Source organism: Trachypithecus francoisi, unplaced genomic scaffold (genome assembly GCF_009764315.1).
Source record: "Trachypithecus francoisi isolate TF-2019V2 unplaced genomic scaffold, Tfra_2.0 Lachesis_group5, whole genome shotgun sequence".
Classification (NCBI taxonomy): domain Eukaryota; kingdom Metazoa; phylum Chordata; class Mammalia; order Primates; family Cercopithecidae; genus Trachypithecus; species Trachypithecus francoisi.
In genome coordinates this window covers 91,112,159-91,137,712 of record NW_022681470.1, presented here as the reverse complement: position 1 = coordinate 91,137,712, position 25,554 = coordinate 91,112,159, and the positions used below count along the sequence as shown (strand labels likewise).

The 25,554-nt window shown below is 39.6% G+C and overlaps 2 protein-coding genes across 5 annotated transcripts; one reads left to right on the top strand and one right to left on the bottom strand.

The window, feature by feature from the left end:
• Window positions 1-2,539: 2,539 nt before the first annotated feature.
• On the bottom strand, window positions 2,540-6,006 carry CD1B (CD1b molecule). The gene is made up of 6 exons (XM_033199811.1): window positions 5,840-6,006; window positions 5,278-5,544; window positions 4,441-4,719; window positions 3,959-4,237; window positions 3,506-3,599; window positions 2,540-2,829 (listed from the first exon to the last, which is right to left on the bottom strand). The coding sequence occupies exons 1-6, from the start codon at window positions 5,898-5,900 to the stop codon at window positions 2,808-2,810; spliced, it is 1,002 nt and encodes a 333-aa protein (XP_033055702.1). The 5' UTR covers window positions 5,901-6,006; the 3' UTR covers window positions 2,540-2,807.
• Window positions 6,007-17,705: 11,699 nt separating this feature from the next.
• Window positions 17,706-22,150, top strand: CD1E (CD1e molecule). 4 transcript variants are annotated; one of them, XM_033199807.1, is made up of 6 exons: window positions 17,706-18,416; window positions 18,738-19,034; window positions 19,658-19,927; window positions 20,186-20,464; window positions 20,858-20,951; window positions 21,088-22,150. In XM_033199807.1, exons 1-6 carry the CDS (start codon window positions 18,359-18,361, stop codon window positions 21,251-21,253), a joined length of 1,164 nt encoding a protein of 387 aa, XP_033055698.1. In that variant the 5' UTR covers window positions 17,706-18,358; the 3' UTR covers window positions 21,254-22,150. The 4 variants fall into 4 exon arrangements, with proteins under 4 accessions (XP_033055698.1, XP_033055699.1, XP_033055701.1 ...); XM_033199808.1 differs by having other exon boundaries at window positions 21,124-21,918; XM_033199810.1 differs by lacking the exons at window positions 18,738-19,034; window positions 19,658-19,927 and having other exon boundaries at window positions 21,124-22,150.
• The last annotated feature ends 3,404 nt before the right edge of the window (window positions 22,151-25,554 follow it).

Genomic DNA, 25,554 nt, shown 5'->3' with positions numbered 1-25,554 from the left:
AAACAGAGAAAAAAATAAGAAAAATATAAAAAAGCTGGTTTAAGACATCAGAGATCACAGTAACGTCAGCATTTTCAACCCAACTGAAAATTCAATCTCTACTGGCTTAAAAGAAGAAATGAGACTTACTAGGTTCATATACTAAATTGTCCAGAGGTAGTTTAGTTTTCAGATATAGTTTGATCTGGGCTTTGGCCCTGTTATCTCATTTGCTCCTTTATCTTTTTTGTTTGTGAGCTTCAATTCTAGGCCAGGTTTTTCTATGGAATAAAATTCTACAGCAATTTTAGGCTTTGCACACATTACACCATCCAGACAGAATTCCTCTTTCCTCAACCAACAAACATTAACCCAAGTCTTCAGTTGGATTTGGCCAATCAGGTCACATATAAACTATGAACCAATTATTCTGGTTAAGCAGGGACATACCATTCTGAGTATTATCTTAGATCTTGGTTCTCATCTGGTGTCAATTTTGCCGCCTAGGAGATATTTGGCAATGTCTGAAGATATGTTTGGTTGTCACAGCTGATGAGATACTATTGGCATCCAGTGAGCAGATGCTGCTAAACATCCTACAGTGCACCGAAGAGCCTTCCACAGCAAAGAATTAAATGGGCCAAAATGTCAATAGTGGCATAGTGGTCAATAGTGGCCAAAATAGTCAATAGTCAACAGTAAGAGAAACCATTAGACCAAGTGTTCTTAAACTTGAATGTGCATCAGAATCACTGGAAGTCTTTAAAACAGATCACTGGCTTTCATTCTCAGATTTTCTGATTCAGCAGGTCAGGGAGGTAGGAAGGCTAAATATTGCTTTTTCTAACAAGGTGCCAAGTGCTATTGCTGCAGATAGTTCATAGTTTATATTCCAAGAACCACAGACTAACTAGGGCCCAAGACTGTACTTAAGGTGCAGTCAAGCATACAACAAAAGCATGGCTATGCTACAAGGTGGGGTCAAGTTGAATGCATTCTGGAGAAGCAACTAGCTGTCTTAGTAGAGGAGAAAGCTGTGTTTTCACCCATTTCCTACACTTCTCAAGTTCCGAATGCCACATTGTCCTAAAATTTCTAGGTGGGAAAATTGCTTCTAGTATTCCGGGCTTCTCCAAAACTTCTGTTTGCCCTGACCTATCTTCCTAAGTTCTACAGAAAAATTGCTCCTGGTCTTCATTGTTTTAATAAAAATGAATTTAGATGTTTTAAAATGGGTTGTTTTAGAAAACTATGGAATAAACAAAAAATGAATAAAGGTAAATGCAAATCAAAGGTACAACTAAATTGATACAACACAGATATCAAAGACTCTGTGGGAAGAAACAGTGCTCTTTTTTCCTTGAATATATTGTAGTCTTCCTAAACTATTACTCCTCACTCACCTTGCCTCTCTCACTCATTCTCACTGGAAAAATGAGTAGAATCCCATTTCTGTTGTGTCTGGAGTTGGTTCCTTCTGGTGGGTTCATGGTCTGGCTGACTTCAAGAATGGAGCCAAGGACCTTCCGACCTTCGTGGTGAGTGTTACAGCTCTTAAAAATGGCAGAGACTCAAACAGTGAGCAGTAGCAAGATTTATTGTGAAGAGCAAAAGAACAACACTTCCACAGCCTGGAAGGGGACCAAAGTGGGTTGCCCTGCTGGCTGGGGTGGCCAACTTTTATTTCCTTATTTGTCCCCACCTATGTCCTGTTTCTGTCCTATCAGAATGCCCTTTTCTCAATCCTCCCTGCAATTGGTTACTTTTAGACTCTTGCTTATTGGTCCATTTTACAGAGCACTGATTGGTCCATTTTACAGAGCACTGATTGGCCCATTTTACAGAGTGCTGATTGGTGCATTTAACAAAACTCTTGCTAGGTACAGGAAAGTTCTCCAAGTCCCCACTCAACCCAGGAAGTCTAGCTGGCTTCAGCTCTCACTATGACCCTTTAAAGCTAGACTATAGCTGTAGTAAGCCAAAGGCAGTTTTTTCCAAAGGAGTTTGGAACAGAAATAAAGAAAGCATAATATTTTTTGGCTAAGTGGAAACAATTTTAGTAAGAAGAGGAGGATCTACAATATCAACTAAAGAGAAAAAAAGAAAGTAAGTAGATGACTCTGAAAGAAAACACTTAACTTGGCAGTTACAGCAACTCAGATTGTTTTTACTGAGAAAATGAATTTGCAGCTGAGAGATCTTTCCAGAGTTCTACAAATAGGGAACACTGTTCTCAAGGAACTTACAAAGAGAAGGCGAGGAAAAACAAAAATAACTCCAACGCTGTGGGTACAACGTAAAGTGGATCTCTGCATAGTTCCTTTTATTACAGTACTAGAAAAGGCTTCCTGAGGAAGAAACATCTCAGCTGAGCCTTCAGGGCTAGAAAGTCATCCAGGCAGAGACAGAGAAGAAATTACATCAAAAAGCCTCGGTGTCTCTGCAAATACGGTGATCCTGGTATAATTATATTTGGCTCACTTTGACAGATGATATTTAACCAGAAGCAGAAAAAGAAAAGTTTTAAAATAGGAAGCCAAAGGGAGTCACCATTAAGTCATAGGTATTATATTGCATTTATTCTGAGACACATTCTTTCTAACATTTTAACGTGTGTAAAATCTGGGTGAATCATATACAGTCTCATAATAAATTTACAGTTTTAAATACTTTTTTGCTGATGTTTAAATTTAATTTATTTTAAGATACATGAAAACTGATTTCATCAAATTTGATAATCATTTGAAATATGGTAAGATTGACTTTTGGGTGGATAACTTGGGCTTCTTGGTACTTATTGCGAATGGAGGAGCAGACATGATGAGGGCTCATGGGATATTCTGATATGACCTGTTAAAAACAGAAGAACAAAAGACCTCCACATAAGAGATGTTTGTACACCCATGTTCATAGTAATATTATTCATGAAAGTTAAAAGTGAAAGCAACCCAAGTGTCCATAGATAGATGAATGGATGAACAAAATGTGTTATACACATATGGTGGAATATTGTTCAGTTTCAAAAAAGGAAGGAAACCCTGTCACATGCTACAATGAGGATATTATGCTAAATGAAATAAGTCACAAAAAGACAAATACTTTATAATTCCACTTATATTACCTAGAGTAGTTGAATTCATAGAGACAGAAAGTAGAACTGTCCTAACCAGGGCCTGGAGAAGAGGGGAAATGGGAACTTGCAGTATGATAGGAATAGAGTTTCAGTCTTGCAAGACAGGAGAGTTTTGAATATGGCTTGTGCAACAATGTGAATACACTTAACACCACTGAACTGTACACTTAAAAATGGTACAGATGGTAAACCTTATGTTATGTGTGTTTTAACAGATTTTTTTTTTTTAAGTCCACATAAAAGGGATGGGAGTTTGGGGAAAGGATATGGTGAAAGGATTGAGGATAAACAATTTTTAAATAGATAAAATGTTAAAAAAGAGTGGAAGGGTGAACAGAAGAGACATATTTAAAAAAAAAAAAAAACGCAAAAAAAAAGACACCCACAACTCACCGGCGCCTCATATACCATAATGCAAGGCATAGCAAAAGGAGCAAGGAAGGCACCATTATTGCCAAAACAATCGAGCCAGTGGAGGTGGGGTTTCCTGGCAAATGAGAGAGGACAAAAGGATGTCACTTCAGATCCTATACACAGAATTCCTTGGCCTTCCTTTGCCCACCTACTTCCAATGTATGATCATCTCCAACTTCCTCTCTCGTATTCCTGCCCACCACATATCCATCCTTTTATCTCCTCTACCCAGTTTACAGGTCCTTAATTCCTACCTTTTTGATAACTTGGATTATCTATTTTTACTCCCATTGGGATTGGGGTCCTGGAAATCAATCAATCAATTTCTCTCTGCCTCTTTCATTTCTCAAGCTCTATCCTTTCCCAGTGCCTCCCTCTATGCCTGAAGGTCACTTCCTGGCATTTCCAACCTGGGGCCCTGCTATTTCTTACTCCAGTAGAGGACGATGTCCTGGCCCTCTAAACTGCTGTGCTTTACTCGACAGGATAGGCCAGCTGCCTCCCCAGCTGCCACATCCAGGGTTGCTCGGAGATACCATGTCCAGTTAGCATTGGGCAGGATGTCCCCTAGCTGAGTGCCCCGCTGCTCCTGCTCATCCTGCATCCACATCACCCACACAGGCTTTGGGTAGAATCCTGAGACATGGCACACAAGCTGCAGACGGCCGGGTCCAGGACTGGGACCACTGGACAGCCAGGCCTCAGGCTTCACTAAGGCAGGAAGGGGAAGAAAAAGTGTCATGTTATCACTCAAATTCAGAGGTTATGAACGCAGAAACCTACAAGCTTGGACAGTGACCCCATTCATTCCTTTGGGAACCAAATAACTTGTTAATTAAGCTCCTATCCTTGGGTATTTTCCTACTCTTGATCTTACAGGAGGTGGCGGGAAGTGAAATAACAGCAGGACTAACCTTGTCTTTGCAGATCTGCTTTTCCTGCATTGAGGACGCCCAAGAGATATCGGGGGCAGGTTTCATAGAGGAGAATTCTCACAGTTTCCATGATACCTTGATATTGCATGATTAGTGCACAGACCTTCTGTGCCCTGCTGCCACCTTCTGGGGAAGGCACACATGAAGCATTCTTGACACTCAGGAAATCCAGTCCTCCTAGAGCTCCCCTCAGGAAGCTTACTATGGCACCTCCAGAATGTAGCTCACAGCCTGCTATGCCCTGGATCTCAAACGGGTCTATGTAGAAGGAAAACAGAGAGCAAGTATTTGTGGTTATTAAACACAAATAAAAAAAAGGCATGAGAAAAGAACTTAGGATTTTAGATTTTGGTGGGGATAAAGTTCTTGGGTGTAAGATGATGATGAGCTAAAAACTAATGATAACATTTAGACATTTTCAGAAACAAGAGTGAGCTGGAGGTTCTCAGCAGAAGGAGGGTGCAGGGAGAAGATGATTGAAAAGATGGATTAAGGGAGAAAGCCACACGTTAGATCACTCAGGCATGGGGTAGGAGAAGTAAGGGCCCTTGAGGAGAAGTTTCACACAAGACAAACCAGCAGCTGGTTACAAAGTGGAGGCCTTAGTCTGAGAGTAAGAGAAGAGTGCAGAGGCAGCAAGAATCTAAAATATGAGGTGTGAAGGTGTGAAGCTGGAGTGAGAGACTACTTTAGAAAAGCGTGTGCATACAGTTGGGTAAAATAGGAAAGGAGAAAGATCAGAGAGAACAACATCTTGCAAAAAAGAGAGAAAAGAGAGTCCTTGAGAATCTTCCCAGTTCAGTGGACTGGACTCACATTTCATCTGGAAATCACCGGCAAAGTCTTGTACTTCTTGAGCGAATCCAAAGATGTAGACTCGGAATATCTCCTCTAACTCAGCAAACTCCTTATCACTAAAGTTACCTTTAGACCAAGGCTTCAGGAGTATGACAGTGCCTGAGTCACTATCCCAGCCGTGAATCTGCAAATCATCCAACCAGCCTGAGCCTTGAGTTTGTGCCCAGGTACTGTTGGTAAAGAACGAGGTCTGGATGACATGAAAGGAGGTCGGCCCCTGGAAGGCTGTGAAGAGTGGAAAAGCAAGATGGTGACGATAAAGAGAGCAGTAGACAATTAAGAAGAATGGGAATGAAAATGATTTAGGAAACAAGAACCTACAGTCTAAAGAACACAGAAAGTCGGACACATTTGACTGCCTTAGGGCTTCACGCTCTAGTCCCAAACACTGGAATGGTTGAAGAGGGCTGGAGACAGAAAGACCCAGACCCTTAGTGTCCAATTGCACCTAGGAAAGCGCTGCATGCTTTTTAAAATCCAAACCCTGCATCAGTGCTGGGAGCTCCAGAGTGACTCTTACCTTGTTCACTGTCACCACCGGGAAAGAGAACAGCTAACAGTTGAAATGGCAGCAGCAGCATTTCACCGGGAGATGCAACTTCTTACTGGCAGAGCTGGTATTTGATCTCCAATTTCAGCAAACCTTTTCCTCAGTACCCTGCAGTGACTTCTTCTCTTTTCCAACTGACAAATCTCTTCCTCATCCAAATTGCTTTTCAGAGAAAAATGTGCCTCCCACAGCCCTGAGCCTCTTACCTCACCTTTTATTTCCCTCAAGCCCTGACTTTTAGACTGTCTCTTCCCCCCCGACTTCCAGCTGCTCTCCCTGTCCTCAGCTTCCTTCATTTCTCCTTGGAAAAGCCCCCGTATGATTTTGCATTTTCATTTCACCTTCCTTAGTCTTTATTCCCACATCTATAGGATAGGATGATGATATTAAACAATTGCTAAGCTTTTAGTCTGCTTTAACCCAGAAGGATGCTTTTGGTTTATCCACTTCACTTAGTCTTTCCCCCTCCTAGCTGCCTTATGTTCTCTGGCACTCTGTTACTGCCCCTTCCCAATGTTTTCAATGTCTTCTCTTTCTTATATTGCCCTCTTTGTCTGGTGTTCCTTACTCCACATTCTAAACTGGCTGTGCGTGTGTGTGTGTCTATGTCTGTGTGTGTGTGTGCATGTGTGTGTGCCGATATTCACTTACATAAAGGCAAAGCATTTAAAACATTGCCGGTACTATAGCACTACAAACCAAAATGCCAGAATCAAATATAATAAAGACCGAAGTTTATAATTCAAACAAAATTATACCATAGCAAAATTTGAGGGAAAAAATGACAATTGCTTCTAGCATGTGACCTTCTCTTCAGGAGCTCTTGGCCTATGGAATTTTGAGTAACAAATATTTATGAGATAAATAGAACTCTAGGAGCTATGCTATGTGCACCTCCAGCCTAAGTCAAAGATAACTTTTTGGATAAGGTTCTATAACAGCAGAGCTATCTTCTTCTCTTGTAATATCTCATAACTGCTGTCTATATTTGGGTCTTCATAACACCACATGAGGTATTAACAATAGAGCAAAGAGGCCGCTTTTTTTTATACAAAAAGTTCAGAGATACTTGTTTTAAAATGTCACTTCCTATCTTCTTGTATGCCCATGAAAACTTTTAAGAATTTTTGGATTTTCTCCATTTGGGAAAAAGTCACATATTTGCATAGATCTATGTGTCATGCAGAAATGTAGCGGCAAATAATTCCAAGTGTAGAGGGTTACCACTAACTAATTCTATTATGTGGATAAGAAAATGCAAAGTGAATAGTGTAGTGTTCTCTATTCCTGGGAACAACTGGTTCACAACATTAATAAGACTAGCCTTCATCCAAGATTATCACTGCCTAATTGATAAATACAGAGCAGCTCTCCAAATTTCAATGTATGTATCTCTTCACAATATTCCCAGACTCCAATACATGACTGAATTAAATCTACTTTTTGGATAACAGCCATAGACAATAGCAGAGACTTAACATTGGCCATCACAGACATGAACATTATTGTTTTTGTGTTTATAAGCTTTTTATTTTGGGTAGAACACCCAAAACAGAGTTCAGGAAAAGCTGGTAGACAACCTGAGCTATTTTCCATTAAAATGAGTGAGTTCTTCCAAGACTCCCAAAGTTGAATTGATACAAACTAAATCTGAAATGTTCCTCATTTAAAAAAATAATCCAAAAGAGTTGGTAGGGCACAAGAGACTATCACAACACTAGCCCCACACACATCCAACTGTTTTTTTTTTTTTTTTTTTTTTGAGACAGAGTCTTGCTCTGTTGCCCAGGCTGGAGTGCAGTGGCATGATCTCGGCTCACTGGAGCCTCTGCCTCCTAGGTTCAAGTGATTCTCCTGCCTCAGCCTCCTGAGTAGCTGGGACTATGGCGGCCGCCACCACACCTGGCTAATTTTTGTATTTTTAGTAGAGACGTAGTTTCATCATATTGGCCAGGATGGTCTCGATCTCCTGATCTCGTGATCCACCCACCTCGGCCTCCCAAAGTGCTGGGATTACAGGCATGAGCTACCACACTCGGCCACTCATCAAAATTTTAAACAAGGTAAGGCTAAAACATGAGAACAGTAATCCAGTCAAAATTATGTTACCAGAAAGGAATATTCGTGTTGCCAGAGACCACATTAGAAATTGAGTTGTGCCTGAGAGATGGAAGATAGAGGAAGAGGTCTTGGTTTCAGTTTCAACAGCGTGTAAGTTTTTGCCAAATATGTGCAGAATGTCTACCTAAATAACAAACAGAAAAAGAGGCTCTCTAAAAGAAAAATATATTTATTTGGGAGTAGAGCATTGCAATGGAAATATATATGCCATAGTAAACTATGAGCATATTCAGGGAGGTAAAGGAAGGCAAAAATTTTAAAGAAAAAAAATGAAGAGATTACATATTTGTTTTGAAATAATTATCCTTGCTTACAAATATCAATAACAAGGGTGACACCAGTCAGAGGTTAAACAGACAGTTGCTGGCAAGGCAGGTGTCTTTGAGGCATTTTTCGTGTAAGGTTGTGATGGCCTTTTCAAGGTTGTGGTTTTTGCAAAGTCTTTCATGGTGGTTGTTCTTATTAGGTATACAAGTGTGAGAACCCTCTCTGCATAGTCTTCCCTAGCACTGCCGTTTTTTTTTTTTTTTTACCTTAGTGACTCCGTTTTGTTTCTGGCAACATTTTCAAGAAGGTGACTGTAAATTTAAACTTAGTTAAGAAAATCGCCAGACAAAATGAAAATTTTGGAATTCTTCAAATGTCATATTCGAGGGAAAAATTTACTTTATACACTGTCTTTTCCCTGAAAAGTGGAGCAATTGAGATTATTTGAAAGGTCTAGAAATTAACCAGGTTTTCAAGTTACGTTCTTTCCCACATATCGTATCCAATATTTCATATTTCCTTTCTGTTTCAAAAGTACAGAAACGGATATGGCAGTGTCCACAGTGTCCACATAGCAGTGTCTCACATTTCCATACTATGCTGTGACTATGCTCGTTCAGTGCTATGGCATGGTTTGTACTTCCACTCTGCATTAGTACCATTGTTACTTGACATATGAAACCCGTCTTCCAGGGAAAGATTATCCCTAGTCCCCAGTGTTGGTTTCAAATTAAAAAATCAACGTGCACACTTCTAAAACGAAACTTTAATTGATGCTTCTAACACATATTCTCTGATGGGCCTAAAGACAATGCACACTTCCAATAAGCTCCTCAGGACACAGGTTTTCTCAGATATTGATTGCATAATCTCACTTATATGTGGAATCTTAAAAGAGTTGGGTACACAGAAATAGAGAATAAAACACTGATTACCAGGGGCAGGAAGCAGGTGGTGGTGGGAGGAAATGAGGAGATGTAGGTCAATGAACACAAAGTAGCAGATGATTCTCGGTGGATGCCGAAAACCACCAATAGTGTTGAACCTGATTGCTGCCAATTGGAGCCCCTTTCTGCTCATGTCCTCCACCCACAAATTTGATAGCTTTTTAAGATCTTAACTAAGCACTTACCACACACTCTGATCATAACCTTTGCAATTTGAAGTGTGACTGTAGAATTTGTACAATTACCTTTTTCCCATCATAATTTTATGGGAAGACAATTCCTTTTTATTGTAGATCATAGCAACATCAGCATATTTTTTTTTCTTTCCTTACTAAGTCAAAAACTTACACCTTTTAATTTAAAGGAAGCACTTTATGGCTTCTCTTTGGCATATTTGAATTACAGGCATCACTACTTCTGTGCTTGGTGCCATTACTAAGTAAAATAAGGGTTACTTGAACACAAGCACTGCGAGACCAGGACAGCTGATCTGATAACTGAGCCAGCTACCAAGTGACTAATGGTTGGGTAGTATATACAGTGTAGATACGCTGGATTAAGGGGTGATCTGCATCCTCATTCGAATGAAGTAGGCTGGCATGAAATTTCATCATACTACTTAGGACGGTGCACAATTGAAAACTTATAGACAGTTTATTTCTGGAATTGCCCATTTAATATTTTCAGACTGCCATTGACCATGGGTAACTAAAACTGTGGAAAACAAAACCATGAATAAGGAGAGGTCTACTGTATGTTATAAATAAAAAAAAAATATTTTGACCTTGCTACCAGTATCCATGTTAAATTAACTTACTAAGCTTAATGTTTTATCTATAGATCCTTTTGGATTTTCTAATGATATCTCTAGATACAAAAGTTTCATTAGTTTTGTTTCAATTGTTATACCTTTTATTATATTTTTTACCCATTTTCACTGGCCTATTACCTCCAGTAAAATGAGAAATAGAATTTTTGAGAGCTACTTTTTTTTTTTTTAGACAGAGTCTTGCTCTGTCACTCAGGTTGGAGTGCAATGGTGCGATCTCGGCTCACTGCAACCTCCACCTCCCGGGTTCAAGCAAGTCTCCTGCCTCAACCTCCCTAGTAGCTGAGATTACAGGCGCCTGCTACCACGTGTGGCTAATTTTTTGTATTTTAAGTAGAGGCGGGATTTCACTATGTTGGCTAGGCTGGTCTCAAACTCCTGACCTCAGGTGACCCACCCGTGTCGGCCTCCCAAAGTGCTGGGATTACAGGCGTGAGCCACCGCGCCCAGCCCAGATAAGATTTTTTAAAAGGTTAACAAGAGTCATATTTGCTGGGAGTGTTTTGTGTAAACTTTTCTTACCAGATTAAGAATATTCTCTTTTAAATTTGTTAAAATTTTTTGTTATTATTATTATGGAGATCTGTTTATATAGGTGCTTATTTTATTATTTATTCATTTAATTTTTTTTTTTTTTTTGAGATGGAGTCTTGCTCTGTCATTCAGGTTGGAGTGCAGTGGCACGATCTTGGCTCATTGCAAACTCCGCCTCCTGGGTTCAAGCTATGCTCCTGCCCCAGCCTCTTGAGTAGCTGGGACTACAGGTGCCTGCCACCACGCCTGGCTAATTTTTGAGTTTTTTTTATAAAGACAGGGTTTCACCATGTTGGCCAGCCTGGTCTTGAACTCCTGAGCTCAAATGATCTACCCGCCTCAGCCTCCCAAATTGCTGGGGTTACAGGTGTCAGCCACTGTGCCTGGTCAGGGTCTTACATTTTAATTGTTAATCCACCTTGAGTTAATTTTTGTAAATGGTGAAAAGCAGAAGTGCAGTTTTATTCTTCTGTAATATGGTTAGCTGTTTTCCCAGCACTATTTATTGGATATTGAGTTCTTTATTAATTACTCATTTTTGTTCACTTTGTTGAAGAACAGTTGGTTGTAAGTATACTGCTTTATTTTTGATTTCTCTATTATGTTCCATTGGTCTATCTGCTAATTTTTGTATCAGTACCATGCTGTTTTGGTTATTGTAGCCTAGTAGTAAAGTTTGAAGTCAGGTAGTGTGATTCCTCTGGCTTTGCTCTTTTCCCTTAGGATTGCTTTGGCTATCTGGGCTTATTTTTGGTTCCATGTGAATTTTGGGATAGTTTTTTTCTAAGTCTGTGAAAAATGATGTTGGTGATTTGATACAAATAACATCAAATCTGTAGATTGCTTTGGGCAGTATGAACACTTTAATAATATTGATTCTTCAAATCCATGAGCATGAAATGTTTTTCCGTTTGTTTGTGTCCTGTATGATTTCTTTCAGCAGTGTTTTGTAGTTCTTTTTGGAGAGATCTTTTGCCCCTTTCATTAAATGTATTCATAGATATTTTACTTTTTTTGGTGGATGCTGCAAATGGGATTGCATTCTCTATTTGGCTCTCAGCTTGAATGTTACCGGTGTATAGTAATACTACTAGTTTTTGTACATTGACTTTGTATCTGAAGTTTTATTGAAATTGTTTATCCACTCCAGGAGGCTTTTGGTGGAATCTTTAGAGTATTCTACAAATAAAACTATATCATCAGTGAAGAGAGATAATTTGACTTCCTATTTAGGTATTTGGATGCCTTTCATTTTGTTCTCTTGACTGATTGCTTTGGCTTGGTCTTCCAGTACTATGTTGAATAAGAGTGGTGAGAGGAGGCATCCTTGTTCCAGCTCTTAAGAGTAATGCTTTTGGACATTCAGTATGATGTTGGCTATGGGTTTGTTGTATACGGCTTTTATTATTTTGAAGTATGTTCCTTTGATGCCTAGTTTGTTGATGGTCCAAGGACTTTTTTGGTTGGTAAGTTTTTATTGCTGATTCAGTTATGGAACTCATTATTGCTCTGTTTAGGGTTTCAATTTCTTCCTGGTTCTATCTTGAGAGATTATGTGTTTGTAGGAATTTACCCATTTCCTCTAGATTTTATAATTTGTGTGCATAGAGGTTTTTATAGTAGTTTCTGGGGATCTGTTGTATTTCTGTGGCATCAGTTGTAATGTCACCTTTTCCATTTCTGCTTATGCTTATTTGGATCATGTCTCTTTTTTTTTTTTTTAACACTTTTATCTTAAGTTTAGGGGTACTTGCTTGTTACATAGATAAACTTCTGTCATGAAGGTTTGTTGTACAGATTATTTAATCACCCAGGTACTCAGCCTAGTACCCACCAGTTGTTTTTCCTGATCCTCTCCCTCCTCCTACCCTGCAACCTCCAATAGGCCCCACTGTGTGTTGTTCCCCTCTATGTGTCCATGTATTCTCATCATTTAGCTCCCACTTATGAGAACATGTGGTATTTTGATTTCTGTTCCTGTGTAGTTTGCTAAGGATAATGGCCTGTATTTAGCTCCATCCATGTCCTATAAAGGGCATTATCTCATTCCTTTTGTGGCTACATAGTATTCCATGGTGTATATGTACCACATTTTCTTTATCCAGTCTATCATTGATGGACATTTAGGTTGACTCCATGTCTTTGCTATTGTGAATAATGCTGCAATAAACATTCACCTACATGTATCTTTATAATAGAACAATTTATATTCCCTTGGGTATATACCCAGTAATGGGATTGTTGGGTTGAGTGGTATTTCTGTTTTTAGTTCTTAGAGGAATTGCCACACCGTCTTCCACAATGGCTGAACTAATTTATACTCCCACCAACAGTGTTAAGGCATTCCTTTTTCTCCACTACTTCACCAGCATCTGTTATTTTTGAACTTTTTAATAATAGCCATTCTGACTGATGTGAGATGGTATCTTGTTGTGGTTTTGATTTGCACTTCTCTAATGATCAGTGATGTTGAGCATTCTCTCATATGACTGTTGGCCGCATGTATGTCTTCTTTGGAGAAGTGTCTGTTCATGTCCTTTGCCCACTTTTTGATGGGACTTTTTTTCTTGTAAATTTGTTTAAGTTCCTCATAAATGCTGGCTTTAAACTTTATTGGATCTTGTTGAGCTTCCTTAGCATCCAGATTCTGAGTCCTATATCTGTCATTTCATACATTTCAGTCTGGTTAGGTTCATGCTAGGGAGTTAGTGTCATCTTTCCAAGGTGACAAAACACCTCTGACTTTTTGAATTGCTGGAGTTATTGTGTTGATTCTTTCCCATGTGAAGGAGCTGGCACTTCTTTTTCTTTTTGAATTTGTTGCCATCTGGATGAAGTTTTTAATTATATATATGTATATCACACTATATATATAGGTCACACTAACACTATGTATATACACACACATATACACATATATGTATATATATGTGTGTGTGTGTATGTGTGTGTGTGTGTATATATATATATATATGTAGAGAGAGAGAGAGAGAATGAGTTATTTCAGAGGGCCAAGGCTCTGTACAGGTTCTAGGTTGCAGATAGTTTCCTGCAGTGAGTTTCACAGGCAATGAGTGTTGGTGAAATGCATTTTTGTTTGGTGGTGTACTTCAGGCTGCAGTCAAGTAGATGGTGCTTAAGAGTAGGGCTGAAAAATAGTCTCTTAGCTGTACACTTCTTTTGTTTTTCAGTGTGTTTGCAACAGTGCTCTGGGAAGTGAAGATGGGGGTCAATATATGGGTCCCTCTACAAGTCCATTCCCATATTTGGGTGACATCCCCTTCAATTACTGGTGCTTTGTCCACTTTTCCTTTGTCATTTTTCTGTGTCTACTTTAATATCTTTCATTAAAATTTTGTAATTTTCAGCGCATGAGTCTTTGATTAAGTTTATTCCTAAGTATTTTATTCTTTTTATGCTACTATAAATGAGATTGTTTTCTTAATTTCCTTTCATGATAGCTTATTGTGTATAGAAACAGCATTGATATTTCTGTGTTGATTTTTGTGTTCTACATCTTTTACTGAATTTATTAGTTCTAATCATTTTTTTTTGTTGAGTCTTAAGGGTCTTCTGTGTGTATCATCATGTAGATTTTATAGATCATATCGATTTTGTAGATTATTGCTGCAAACAGGTAATTTTACCTTTTACTTTCTGATTTTGATGCCTTTTATTTCTTTTTCTTATCTACTTGCTCTGTCTAGGGTTTCTAACACTGTGTTGAATAGAAGTAGCGAGAGTGGACATTTATACATTGTCCTGGATCTTAGAGAAAAGATTGATCATGATGTTAGCTGTGGGATTTTCATATATGCCCTTTATTATGGGTTTTTTTTTTTTTTTTTTTGGATATGACACCAAAAGCACAGGCAATAAAAGCAAAAATAGACAAACGGGATTGTATCAAACTAAAAAACTTTTGTGCAGCAAAGGAGACAATAGAGTGAAGAGGCAACCTACAGAAGGGGAGAAAATACTTGCAAACGACCTGGCACGGTGGCTCACGTCTGTAATCCCGGCACTTTGGGAGGCTGAGGCAGCGGATCACGAGGTCAGGGGATCGAGACCATTCTGGCTAACACGGTGAAACCCCGTCTCTACTAAAAATACAAAAAATTAGCCGGGTGTGGTGGCGGCGCCTGTGGTCCCAGCTGCTTGGGAGGCTGAGGCAGGAGAATGGCGTGAACCTGGGAGGCGGAGCTTACAGTGAGCCGAGATTGTGCCACTGCACTCCAGCCTAGGCGACAGAGAGAGACTCCATCTCAAAAAAAAAAAAAAAATGTAACTATGCAAAGTGATGGATATGGTAATATATTGACTGTGGTGATTACTTCACAGTATATACATATAATATCATGTTGTGTACCTTAAGTATACTCAATTTTTTAAAAAGGTAGATATAAATACATAATTTATCATCTTTACCATTTTAAAATGTACAACTCAGTGGCAATAAATACTTTTTTTACACTCAATTTTTATTTGTTGGTTGTACCTCACTAAAGCTGAAAAACATATTTGAATAAATGTTAAAGAAATACAAGTATACACAAACAAGAAAATATGTAGAAATTTCAATCTTTCCTGAAAATAAGCCAAAAGAATAAAACTCTTATTTAAATTCTTTGAAAAAAAATTAGCAGATGGAACATCTTCTTACATTTCTACAAATGTACTCAAAAATTTTATTTTAAATCAATTTTAATGATTTATCTCCCACAAATTTCTTACATAGAAAGATTAATTTGTCCCAAGTCACATCTTGTAATATGTTTTGAGAGAATTTTCTGGTTTTGGCAAAAGGGGATCTGCAAATGTGACTGTGGGGCAGCCTCAGAAAAACATAGGAGGGGGAATTTCTTTTTAAAAGAGATCTCTGGCCACAGACAGTAAGTATTTTTAGTAAAAAATGTGGTTAGGCACTGATGGAATTTTTTTTCTTTTTTTTTTTTTTTTGAGGCAGAGTCTTGCTCTGTTGCCCAGGTTGGAGTGCAGTGGCGCAATCTTGGCTCCCTGCAACCTCTGCCTCCCAGCTTCAAGTGATTCTCTTGTCTCAGGCTCCCGAACAGCTGAGACTACAGGCACATGCCACCATGCCCGGCTAATTTTTTGTATTTTTAGTAGAAACGGGGTTTCACCCTGTTAGCCAGGATGGTCTCAATCTCCTGATCTCCTGATCTGCCTGCCTTCACCTCTGAAAATGCTGGGATTACAGGCATGAGCCACGGCACCTGGCCTACTCACTGATGGAATTTTGTAAAGCAGGAAGGAAATAAATGTACCATATAATGTTACAAAAATTAAAATTAATATTTATTTCTTTGGAATTTAACTTCTGGATAATTTTAATTTAGAAGGAATCTCATTAAATATTTTGTTAATGATTATTGGGTTGCTATCAGACATTATTTCTACTTTGCTTAGTAATTTGCAGTTATCTGTGAGTTCTGTAACCTCAAAATTAAAAACTAGGGTGTGGTTATCTTTACTTGTACAATAGTGCAATTGTTTTGTGGAATAACAAAATTGCTTTATTCTCCAATTATGCTTAGCTTTATTTTACTTTGCAAACGATACAAAAATTCTCTCTCTCTCTCTCTTTTTTTTTTTTGAAACAGAGTCTCCCTCTCCTGCCCAGGCTAGAGTACAATGTCACAATCTCAGCTCCCTGCAACCTCCACCTCCCAGGCTCAAGCAATTCTCCTGCTTCAGCCTCTCCAGCAGCTGGAATTACAGGCACACACCAAGGTACCCAGCTAATTTTTGTATTTTTAGTAGGGACAGGGTTTCGCCATGTTGGCCAGGTTGGTCTCAAATTCGCTTGTCTTGGCCTTCCAAAGTGCTGGGATTATAGGCATGAGTCACCGTGCCTGGCCTGATTTAAAAATTCTAATGGACCAGACATGGTCCCAGCACTTTGGGAGGCCGAGGCAGACAGATCACGAGGTCAGGAGATCAAGACCATCTTGATCAACATGATGAAACCCTGTGTCTATTAAAAATAGAAAAATTAGTTTGGCATGGTGGCGCTTGCCTGTAATCCCAGCTGCTAGGGAGGCTGAGGCAGGAGAATAGTTTGAACCAGAGAGTCGGAGGTTGCAATGAGCTGAGATCGTGTCACTGCACTGCCTGGGCAACACAACAAGACAGCAAGACTCCATCTCAGGAAAAAACAAAATAAAACAAAAATTCCAATGAAAACAGTTACTTGTAGTATTGATGTCTGGCATAGGTCATTCCAATCTTTTTACTATGTGTTATGGTTTTTGTAGGTTAGTATATATTCTCATGAATATTTATCTTTGTTTACTGTTGATAATTTTATTATGAAACCAGTTTTGGATTTACATAGCGATTTATAGATAGATTTACATAGCAACTTATAGCTTTGAATGTATTTGTAGAAAAGAAAGAGTATTGAAAATAAATGTAGACATTCTACTCAAGAAACAAGGAAACTTTTAATCTTTTTTTACCCTTAGAATTTAGAAATGATAATAAGATGAAACTAGGTTTGGACCTTTTTCAATAATTCTGACCACCGTTCTGCAAATTCACTCTATAAGAAAAGTAGAGGTTTGGGGCTGAATTTTGTTTTATTTTTTTCCCAAAAACTTCTATCTCTGATATCTTAGGGTCTGGGAATTGTTTTTGGTCATAGGGCTCTGAATAAATGTCAGTTGAACAAATGTATAAAAACCAAACAAAGGAATGTTATTTCAATTGCCTTCAGGGTGTCACAACAAATACCAATGAAAAAGAAACAAAAATAAAGACTCAATACAGTAATTAATTCTCCAGTGAACACTTCAGTCCTCTAAGGCTACTTCCCTGTGTCCACCAAAACTGCTTTCTAAGCAAACGCAAGCACGGGGATGCCAATGCTCTCAGGCCATGAACTAATGAGAAGCTTCATGCTTGTTCTCAGTCTTTCTTCATACCCAGGGCGAAACTGGCCCACAGACTTCCAGACATGCTCTCTTCATCTGGGTAGGGATGAGGATCCAAGTCCCCTGTGTATTTCTTCCAGATCCACCTGTAAAACATGGGTGAAATCTACCTGCCCTTTAGCTCACCACTTCCAGCTCAAGCCCACTCATGGACCACTTTAACAGTGATAGTTAGCTTGACTGGAGAAACTGAAAAAAAGGGAGCTTTCTTTAGATTATCTGATAATCTGCATTGCCATTGCTGCTCCTTTTTCAGCGGCACGGAGAGTTGGATTATGGAGGGTTGCATGCGGATTATGCAGCTACATCCAGGATGCCGAGTGTCTTCTGATCGTGATCAAGAGCAGAGTGAAGAGACACAGGCAGAGGAGAGGATCACAGAAAGGTAGAAGTGGGAGACTGGTGGATAGGCACCACCAAGTGACTACCATCACTTCTCACAGATTAGATTATTGACAACCCAATTATGGATTTGATTTCTTCAAGGCAAAAAGATACTCAATTTTCTAGCCAGACCACAGATTTGTTTTAAGCCAGGACCCGTTTTCCAGCAGTTAGTGCAATTAGGGGGGTTGGGAGGATGTAGACAAGAGCAGGGAGAAAATTTGGAGCCAGACAGTGGGAGAGACAGAGGGGAAATGAACAACCCCGTGGGAGGCTGTGGCAAAGGGAGGCAGCGGGGCTTCTCTGACAGGGAAGTTGGCAGAGGGAGAGGTTTTTCTGTCTGTGCAGTAAGGGAAGTCAGATGAGAGTACAAGAGGGCGTGAAGAGGGGTACTGATATCTGAATTCTGAGGGCAGGTGTCCTGCCAAAGAATCCTTGCTTTAACAGAGCTTCAATGCTGCTCCTGTTCCTCCTCTTCGCGGGACTCTGCTGTCCTGGGGAAAATACAGCAGGTAGGAAGAGTGCAGGTGGAAAGTTACCTATGGTAGGGCACCAGAGGACTGAGAAGAAGTTCTGGGGAGGTCCTAGGGGAAGGGAGCAGTACTCCTCTAGGATGCCCTTGGAGTATGACTTTCAGGCTAGTTCCAGGCAGAGAATTCTTGCCCTCAGTCTCAGTTTTTGTCTCTGATTTTGGGGAAAGGAAGCTGGCCCCAGAGGAAAAGCGTATGTGCAAACTGCCTAACTATCTCTCATCTCTAAGTTCCTTTCTTTCCTTTGGCATCACTTTTCCCATTCCTTTCCATTCTCTCTACTTGTCATTTCTTCTCTCTCAGCTCCCCAGGCTCTACAATCCTACCATCCAGCAGCAGAGGAGCCCCTGTCCTTCCGCATGCTCCAAACTTCCTCCTTTGCCAACCACAGCTGGGCACACAGTGAGGGCTCAGGATGGCTGGGTGACCTGCAGACTCATGGCTGGGACACTGTCATGGGCACCATCCGCTTTCTGAAGCCCTGGTCCCATGGAAACTTCAGCAAGCAGGAGCTGAAAAACTTACAGTCACTGTTCCAGTTATACTTCCATGGTTTTATCCGGATAGTGCAAGCTTCTGCTGGTCAATTTCAGCTTGAATGTAAGTTCGTCGCTCTAAGCTGATAATTTGCCTGGGAACATCAACTATTTTCCAAAGTGGAGATGGTATATAGACTCTGACCATCATTTAACCTTACTAACTTTGTTCCCCATTCTCTGACTCCCACTCCCTCCTCTGCTTCACCCTTCACCACCACCCTCACTCCACCATATACACAAAAGGGCCTGTATGTACATATCTAACATGAATATACCTTCGTGTCTGGCTCTTTGGAATGACTGTCTCCTCTTGATCTTCTGCCCCTCATTCCTGCCCTCAGATTCAGCCTTTCTCACCCCGCTTTCTACCCTTCTTTATTTTTTGCCTGAGTGTTAACCTGGACTGGCCTGTACCTAACCATTTTCACGTGAATTATTTATGACCAATCTCCTATCTTCCTGATAGCCTTTCCATCTACCACTTTCCCATTAGTTATTTCAAAGAATGTTTATTATCTTCACATTTTCTTCCTACAAATTTTCTTCCCTTTGCCACTAAACTCTAGTCTCCATATGATTTCCCAGCAAATTTTTCTTCCCTTGAATCTCTTTACTCTCTAAATTGTTTGTTTTTCTTCCTTGTCATTCTTTCCATATTATTCTCTCATCCCTGTCTACTCTCAGACCCCTTCGAGATCCAGATATTAGCTGGCTGTAGAATGAATGCCCCACAAATCTTCTTAAATATGGCATATCAAGGATCAGATTTCCTGAGTTTCCAAGGAATTTCCTGGGAGCCATCTCCAGGAGCAGGGATCCGGGCCCAGAACGTCTGTAAAGTGCTCAATCGCTACCTAGATATTAAGGAAATACTACAAAGCCTTCTTGGTCACACCTGTCCTCGATTTCTAGCGGGGCTCATGGAAGCAGGGGAATCAGAACTGAAACGAAAAGGTGAGCCCAACTCTCTCTCTCCCCTCTTGTTCCTAGTACTATAACTCTCCAATTTGAATTTGCCTCTCATCATCATTTTGAAAGACAAAGTGAGAGACTAGAGAATGAGACGTGTGGGTTTAGGACTGTTTCTTAGAAAAGAGAAAGAAGTGATTATTAAATCACTCTTAGTATTACTACTTAGGCACATAAGTTCCTGAGCTCTGGCCTGGGGTGCCCCTCAAAATTCCATTTTTTTTCTTACCTTCTTCTGTCTAGTGAAGCCAGAAGCCTGGCTGTCCCGTGGCCCCAGTCCTGGCCCTGGCCGTCTGCAGCTTGTGTGCCATGTGTCAGGATTCTACCCAAAGCCTGTGTGGGTGATGTGGATGCGGGGTGAGCAGGAGCAGCGGGGCACTCAGCGAGGGGACGTCCTGCCTAATGCTGACGAGACATGGTATCTCCGAGCAACCCTGGATGTGGCGGCTGGGGAGGCAGCTGGCCTGTCCTGTCGGGTGAAACACAGCAGTCTAGAGGGCCATGATCTAATCATCCATTGGGGTGAGAAAGAGCTGAGGCTCTGCTGGGAGATAATGAAAATAGCCCTGGGGCTTTTGAGTGTGGGGGCTGAGGAAATGGGTAGGAATGCTAGGCACAAGCAGGGTAAAACTGGGACAATGAAAATAAAGAAGGATAGAGTATGACAGTAGTTAAATTTTAAGAAAATGGAAGTAGGGAATTAGACACACTAACAAAAAAAGGAGGAGGAACTAGTGATTTAGTGGGAGAGAGCTGGGAGGAGATCACAGACAAAGGATCAGGAGGAATTGAAATGAGAGCTCTGGAAAACACAGATGAAAACTCTAGGAAGATACCACCCTTGCAAAATGGGAAATCTCAGCTTGGTGGAATAGAGTAATTTAGGGATGATATTCTTATTCTATCCCCAACCAGGTGGATATTCCATCTTTCTCATCCTGATCTGTTTGACTGTGATAGTTAACCTGGTCATATTGATTGTAGTTGACTTACGGTTAAAAAAACAGAGGTGAGCCTTTTCTTGTTCTTTGTTTCTTCAACCTGTAATCAACTCATTCTTTTTTTCCTCTATCTTCTTTTTTTTCTCTCTGCTTTTCCCCTTTATTTCCTTTCTTTGAGATTAATATCCTCCTCTTTTCCCACAGTTCAAATAAGAACATTCTTTCTCCCCGTGCACCCAGCCCTGTGTTTTCCATGGGAGCCAATACCCAGGACACCAATAATTCAAGACATCACTTCTGCTTGGCTCAAGTATCGTGGATCAAAAACAGATTCTTGAAGTGGAAGACACGCCTAAACCAACTCTCGTGACATTTGCTTTACCTTATACATAAAATCCTTGTCTGCATCTTCTGAAACACAATCCAGGTCCCATAAGGGAAGCATGCTTTAATTTAAACAGTCTGTACTAGCAAAGATACTGATCCCTTTAGGAATACTTTTTTCCTCATCTTCCAGAGATTTTTTTTTTCCTGCTTTGGCTACATATCCACCATTGTTGATTTTTCAAACTATAATCCAGATACTTCTTTTTCATGGATTTCCATGATTACCAAATTAAGAGCTCTTCTGTACTCCCCAAATTGAACTGATCTTCACAAGCACATTCATTTCTTCCTACTCTGAACAGTAATTAGGTTTTTTCTTTTTCTTTTTCTTTTTTTTTTTTTTTAATCTCAGTTGCTTGAAAGTAAGATTTAGGTATTTGTGTCTGTGTTCACGACCAAAAATCTTATCTGAATTCAGGACCAGTTTCATGAGCATGTGATCTGTGCAGACAAATGGAATCGTATGCTCTGCAGGAACCCATGCTAGATTTAATGCTCTGCTGTTGTCGTCTTGGAATCCTGAGTCATTTTCAAACAAGAGATATTGTATTTTCATTTTTCACTGACACCACAAATTATATAGCTGATTCAATTTGAATGTAATATTTCTTAATAAATGCGGATTGAATAAATTTGTTGTCAGATCAAGTGATGTTGTTTTACTCCATTCCCTCCCTGACATGTCTGCATCATTTGACTGTGCTCTTACTAAAACTCTTCCTATCTCCCTTTGTCTCTCACCAGTGGTGAAGGAGGCAGATGAGTGCCTCAATCTGAGTGATTGGGATGTTAATGAATCTTCAGGGATATTTAGGAAAATAATAACATAAGGGCTATCTCCTTTCAAAGTTAGGACAGGTTTGAACTGGCATTCCTACTTCCCTGAGCCATGTTTATTTATGTGTGTCTTTGTGGATGTGCATATTCATGGGAGAAATTCATATTTTGAGCAATTAGAGAGAGGACATAGGGTTTGAGCCAGAGCTAAGGTAATGAAGCAAAAGAGTGATTGGATGCCAGTTAAGCTACATGTTTGTTTTTGTATATTAGTCTGGCTTATTATTATTTACAGTTTGTTTTTCTTTAGTTTTTATATGGATTCTTACATTTATATAATTTACTTCAATTGAGATACATTTGGTTGAGCCTACTGCAGCACAGGAATTTGGTAGAGGTGCAGTATTTATATACATATCCAGTCAAACCCTCCCTTAGATAGAATAATTGAACTGTGTGTGTAGATTTCGTAGTGGAAGTTATAAACTTCATGCTGGTCATTTTCAAGTAATCAGCAAGGGTCCCATGATCACACATCCACACTGCACGCTTACTCATGAACAAGGTATCGAGGCCAGACTTTTCACTGTTGAGAGTCCATCACCTTCCATATGGCACATCCAATGAGTCTATCTACAGTCAGGCCACTAGAGTCCAGAGAGGAAGGTAGAATTTTAAAGGGTTGTTTGGAGCAACAAATGATGAAAGGTCAGGGTTGCATCACGTGGTGTAACTCTACAGTGGAGAGTTATAGTAATTCTTGAACTCCTGATCTGCCTCATGCTACCTTCTCTGGTCCCCTGTCCAATATTTTCCCCACTGTATATTATGCTTCCCTGACACTAGATTTTTTCTGTCTCTTAGTTATGTCAAACTTTCAGTTCAAGTGTCATACTCTGATTAGCTTAAGCAGCACACTCCATCTCAGTCATATACTAGTCCAATTTATTTTGAATACTTAATTTAGTTGAAATTACCTTTTTATGTCTTCATGGCCTTTTTCATCTGAAATGTGAGCACTATAACATCCTAGATTTTATCCATCTTGATCACATTTGTGTCTCAGTGCTTAGATTATAGCCTGACATATAGTGGGTGATTTTAAAAAGTTTTGTTGAGTGAAAAAACGGGATTAAACTTTGACTTGCCAGAAGATATTTTACCAGTATCTATCTGATAGGCAATAGATTTTCAGGTACTGATATGTTTCCAAAGTGCTGGTGTCACTAAAAAAACCAGGTGAATCATAGATACTGTGCAAAGATGGTAAAATGGTCACTCTTTGAAGGCGAGAGCCAAGTTCTCTCTTTCCTTCAAGTCATTAACTTTACAAGTCTGCCAACAATCTAAGATACAGATAAAGCTTAGTAAGAAGGGAGGAGACCCCAGATCAGAATTCTCTGTACTATGAGTAGCAACCCCAGTTAACCACAAGTGCCACTTTGTTTTTTTTCTTCTGTTGTATTTTGGTGATTCCCATGGAACCGCTTAGGGACAGATGACTGTTGTCTACAGTGATTTTTAAGAAGCTCCAGATTCTTGAACAAAGTACCTTAATGTGGTCAAAGTCAGTTTTTCACAAGGCCCTTTAGCTGAGAAGTGGGCATATATTTGGGTGACGCACAAGCTATACCTCCTGGAGACCATAGATCTGGGCTGCCTGCACATATACATCCTCCTTCCCCATAAATTTACATAGAAGGGTCAAAAAGAGAGCCTGAGGACAAATAATCTTGTTATAAGAAGTATCAGCTCAACAGGACTTGAGGAAGTTTAAATATCAGTCCATAATAGTGTCAAAGAAGCTCTGGGTCTTGCATGTAGTGTGGTACACCTTTGGGCTAGATAATTTCATTATAACTCCTGGATGATGGAGTACTTAAGAGCAAAACATGTTGCTAAATTGCCCCGAGACAGAGATGTTACCTAGTACTATTAACCACTTTATTATGGCTGAAACTCTGGGACATGAGACTTACTCTAGAAGACCAGGGTAGGTTTTTTTCAGAAGCTAAGGATATCAATTTCCATTCCCACCAGGTATAGAACAAAGAAGATAATCTGCTTTGCTGACAGTACACATCTGGAACTTTCTGCTTTCTGTTGTAAACACAAATACAGTAGGAATGAAAGTAGGTAGTTTTGGAAAAAGAGATGGGGGGTATTCTTGATGGTTGCTAAATTTCTCTACAAATAGCATTTATTGTTTGAGGGAGGATGCAGTGGGACTGGTGGAATCAGAATATGCTGGGGCCAAAGCTCAGAACAGTGCGGTATCCACATGCCCTGGATAAACCATGACCTAACCTGTCTGCTGTCTTCTATCTAATGAATGAGGTAAGCTGAGGATATGGAAGACTTGATAAGTGGAGCAACATAAACTGAAACAGGGGTCCAGGCCTCCAAGTGTACCACCTGCAAATGAAGAAAGACGTTTATGCAGCACCTGCTCTGGAGCTAGTGTTCAGAGGAGGAGGAGGTATCATTAAAGGCACATGACTCCTTTTTCAGGTTACGCATAGAAGGTACCTATAGAGTTTTAAAACTTTGACTTTACTCTTAAGGAATTAGAATTAATTCATAATCTTTCCTCATTAACTATTTTCTCTTTCTCATTTCCTTATGTAAATGATTCCATTATCTTACTAGTTTCTCAAGATCCAAACTTTCTTCTGCTTGCTTCATTATTCTTCCTGAATAGCAAGTTATCAAAGCTTTCTTTATAAGTTCTCTTATGTTCCATTCCCTCTTCCTTGTTCCTGACCCACGTGTGAACCCCACTGACAAAAATGTAATGCAAATTACTAATCCCATTATCAATAATGCAATAATGATCACATATTGAGCATGAGCTCTTATTATAGCAAATAAGAGAAGTATCTGTTTTACAGTTAAAGCTGATTGAATAATAAAAGTCATTTGAATGGGGCCTGCTGCAGGCCAGGCACTTTTCTCCATACTTTATAAATATTAACTCATGTAATCTTCTTATCAATCCTGAGCATATAATATTATTCCCATTTTATATATGAGGAGACAAAATTCACATAATTAGTAAGTATGTAGGCAATTTTGCTCCAAAATTCCTGCTTTAACTATGACACTAAACATTCACTAAATAACTATTGGAAGCTTGTTATGTCATAAATGCTATTATGGTAATGGAAAGCATTAAAGACACAAAAATAAATTACCCTGTCCTCACAGAATTTCATTGGTAGTGGAGGGACTGGAAAGACAGACAATAAGTAAACAAAAATATTATATTAAGGTGATGACATATTCAGATTGATAACTGAATCAGGGGAAAGGAATCAGAGAGAAATTATTTATTATTTCAAAATTTGTGGACAGAATGGGCCACTGAGAATGTGGCCCTTGAGAAGGGAACTAAAGCAAGAACAAACAACAAGTCATGCAGTATCTGGGGTAAGAACATTTCAGTCAAAGGAACTACAAAGAAAAGTGGCATTGTAATGGCTATTTTCTAAAACCTATGAGAATTCC

Excerpts from the sequence above, each read along its gene's own strand:
- CD1B (XM_033199811.1), bottom strand. The coding sequence starts at position 5,900 with ATGCTGCTGCTGCCATTTCAACTGTTAGCTGTTCTCTTTCCCGGTGGT. Across the intron at positions 3,600-3,958 it reads GGACATCGTCCTCTACTGGA|GAAACCCCACCTCCACTGGC; the intron begins GTAAGAAATAGC and ends CTCATTTGCCAG. Across the intron at positions 2,830-3,505 it reads TTATGGTATATGAGGCGCCG|GTCATATCAGAATATCCCAT; the intron begins GTGAGTTGTGGG and ends TGTTTTTAACAG.
- CD1E (XM_033199807.1), top strand. The coding sequence starts at position 18,359 with ATGCTGCTCCTGTTCCTCCTCTTCGCGGGACTCTGCTGTCCTGGGGAA. Across the intron at positions 18,417-18,737 it reads TCCTGGGGAAAATACAGCAG|CTCCCCAGGCTCTACAATCC; the intron begins GTAGGAAGAGTG and ends CTTCTCTCTCAG. Across the intron at positions 19,035-19,657 it reads TGGTCAATTTCAGCTTGAAT|ACCCCTTCGAGATCCAGATA; the intron begins GTAAGTTCGTCG and ends GTCTACTCTCAG.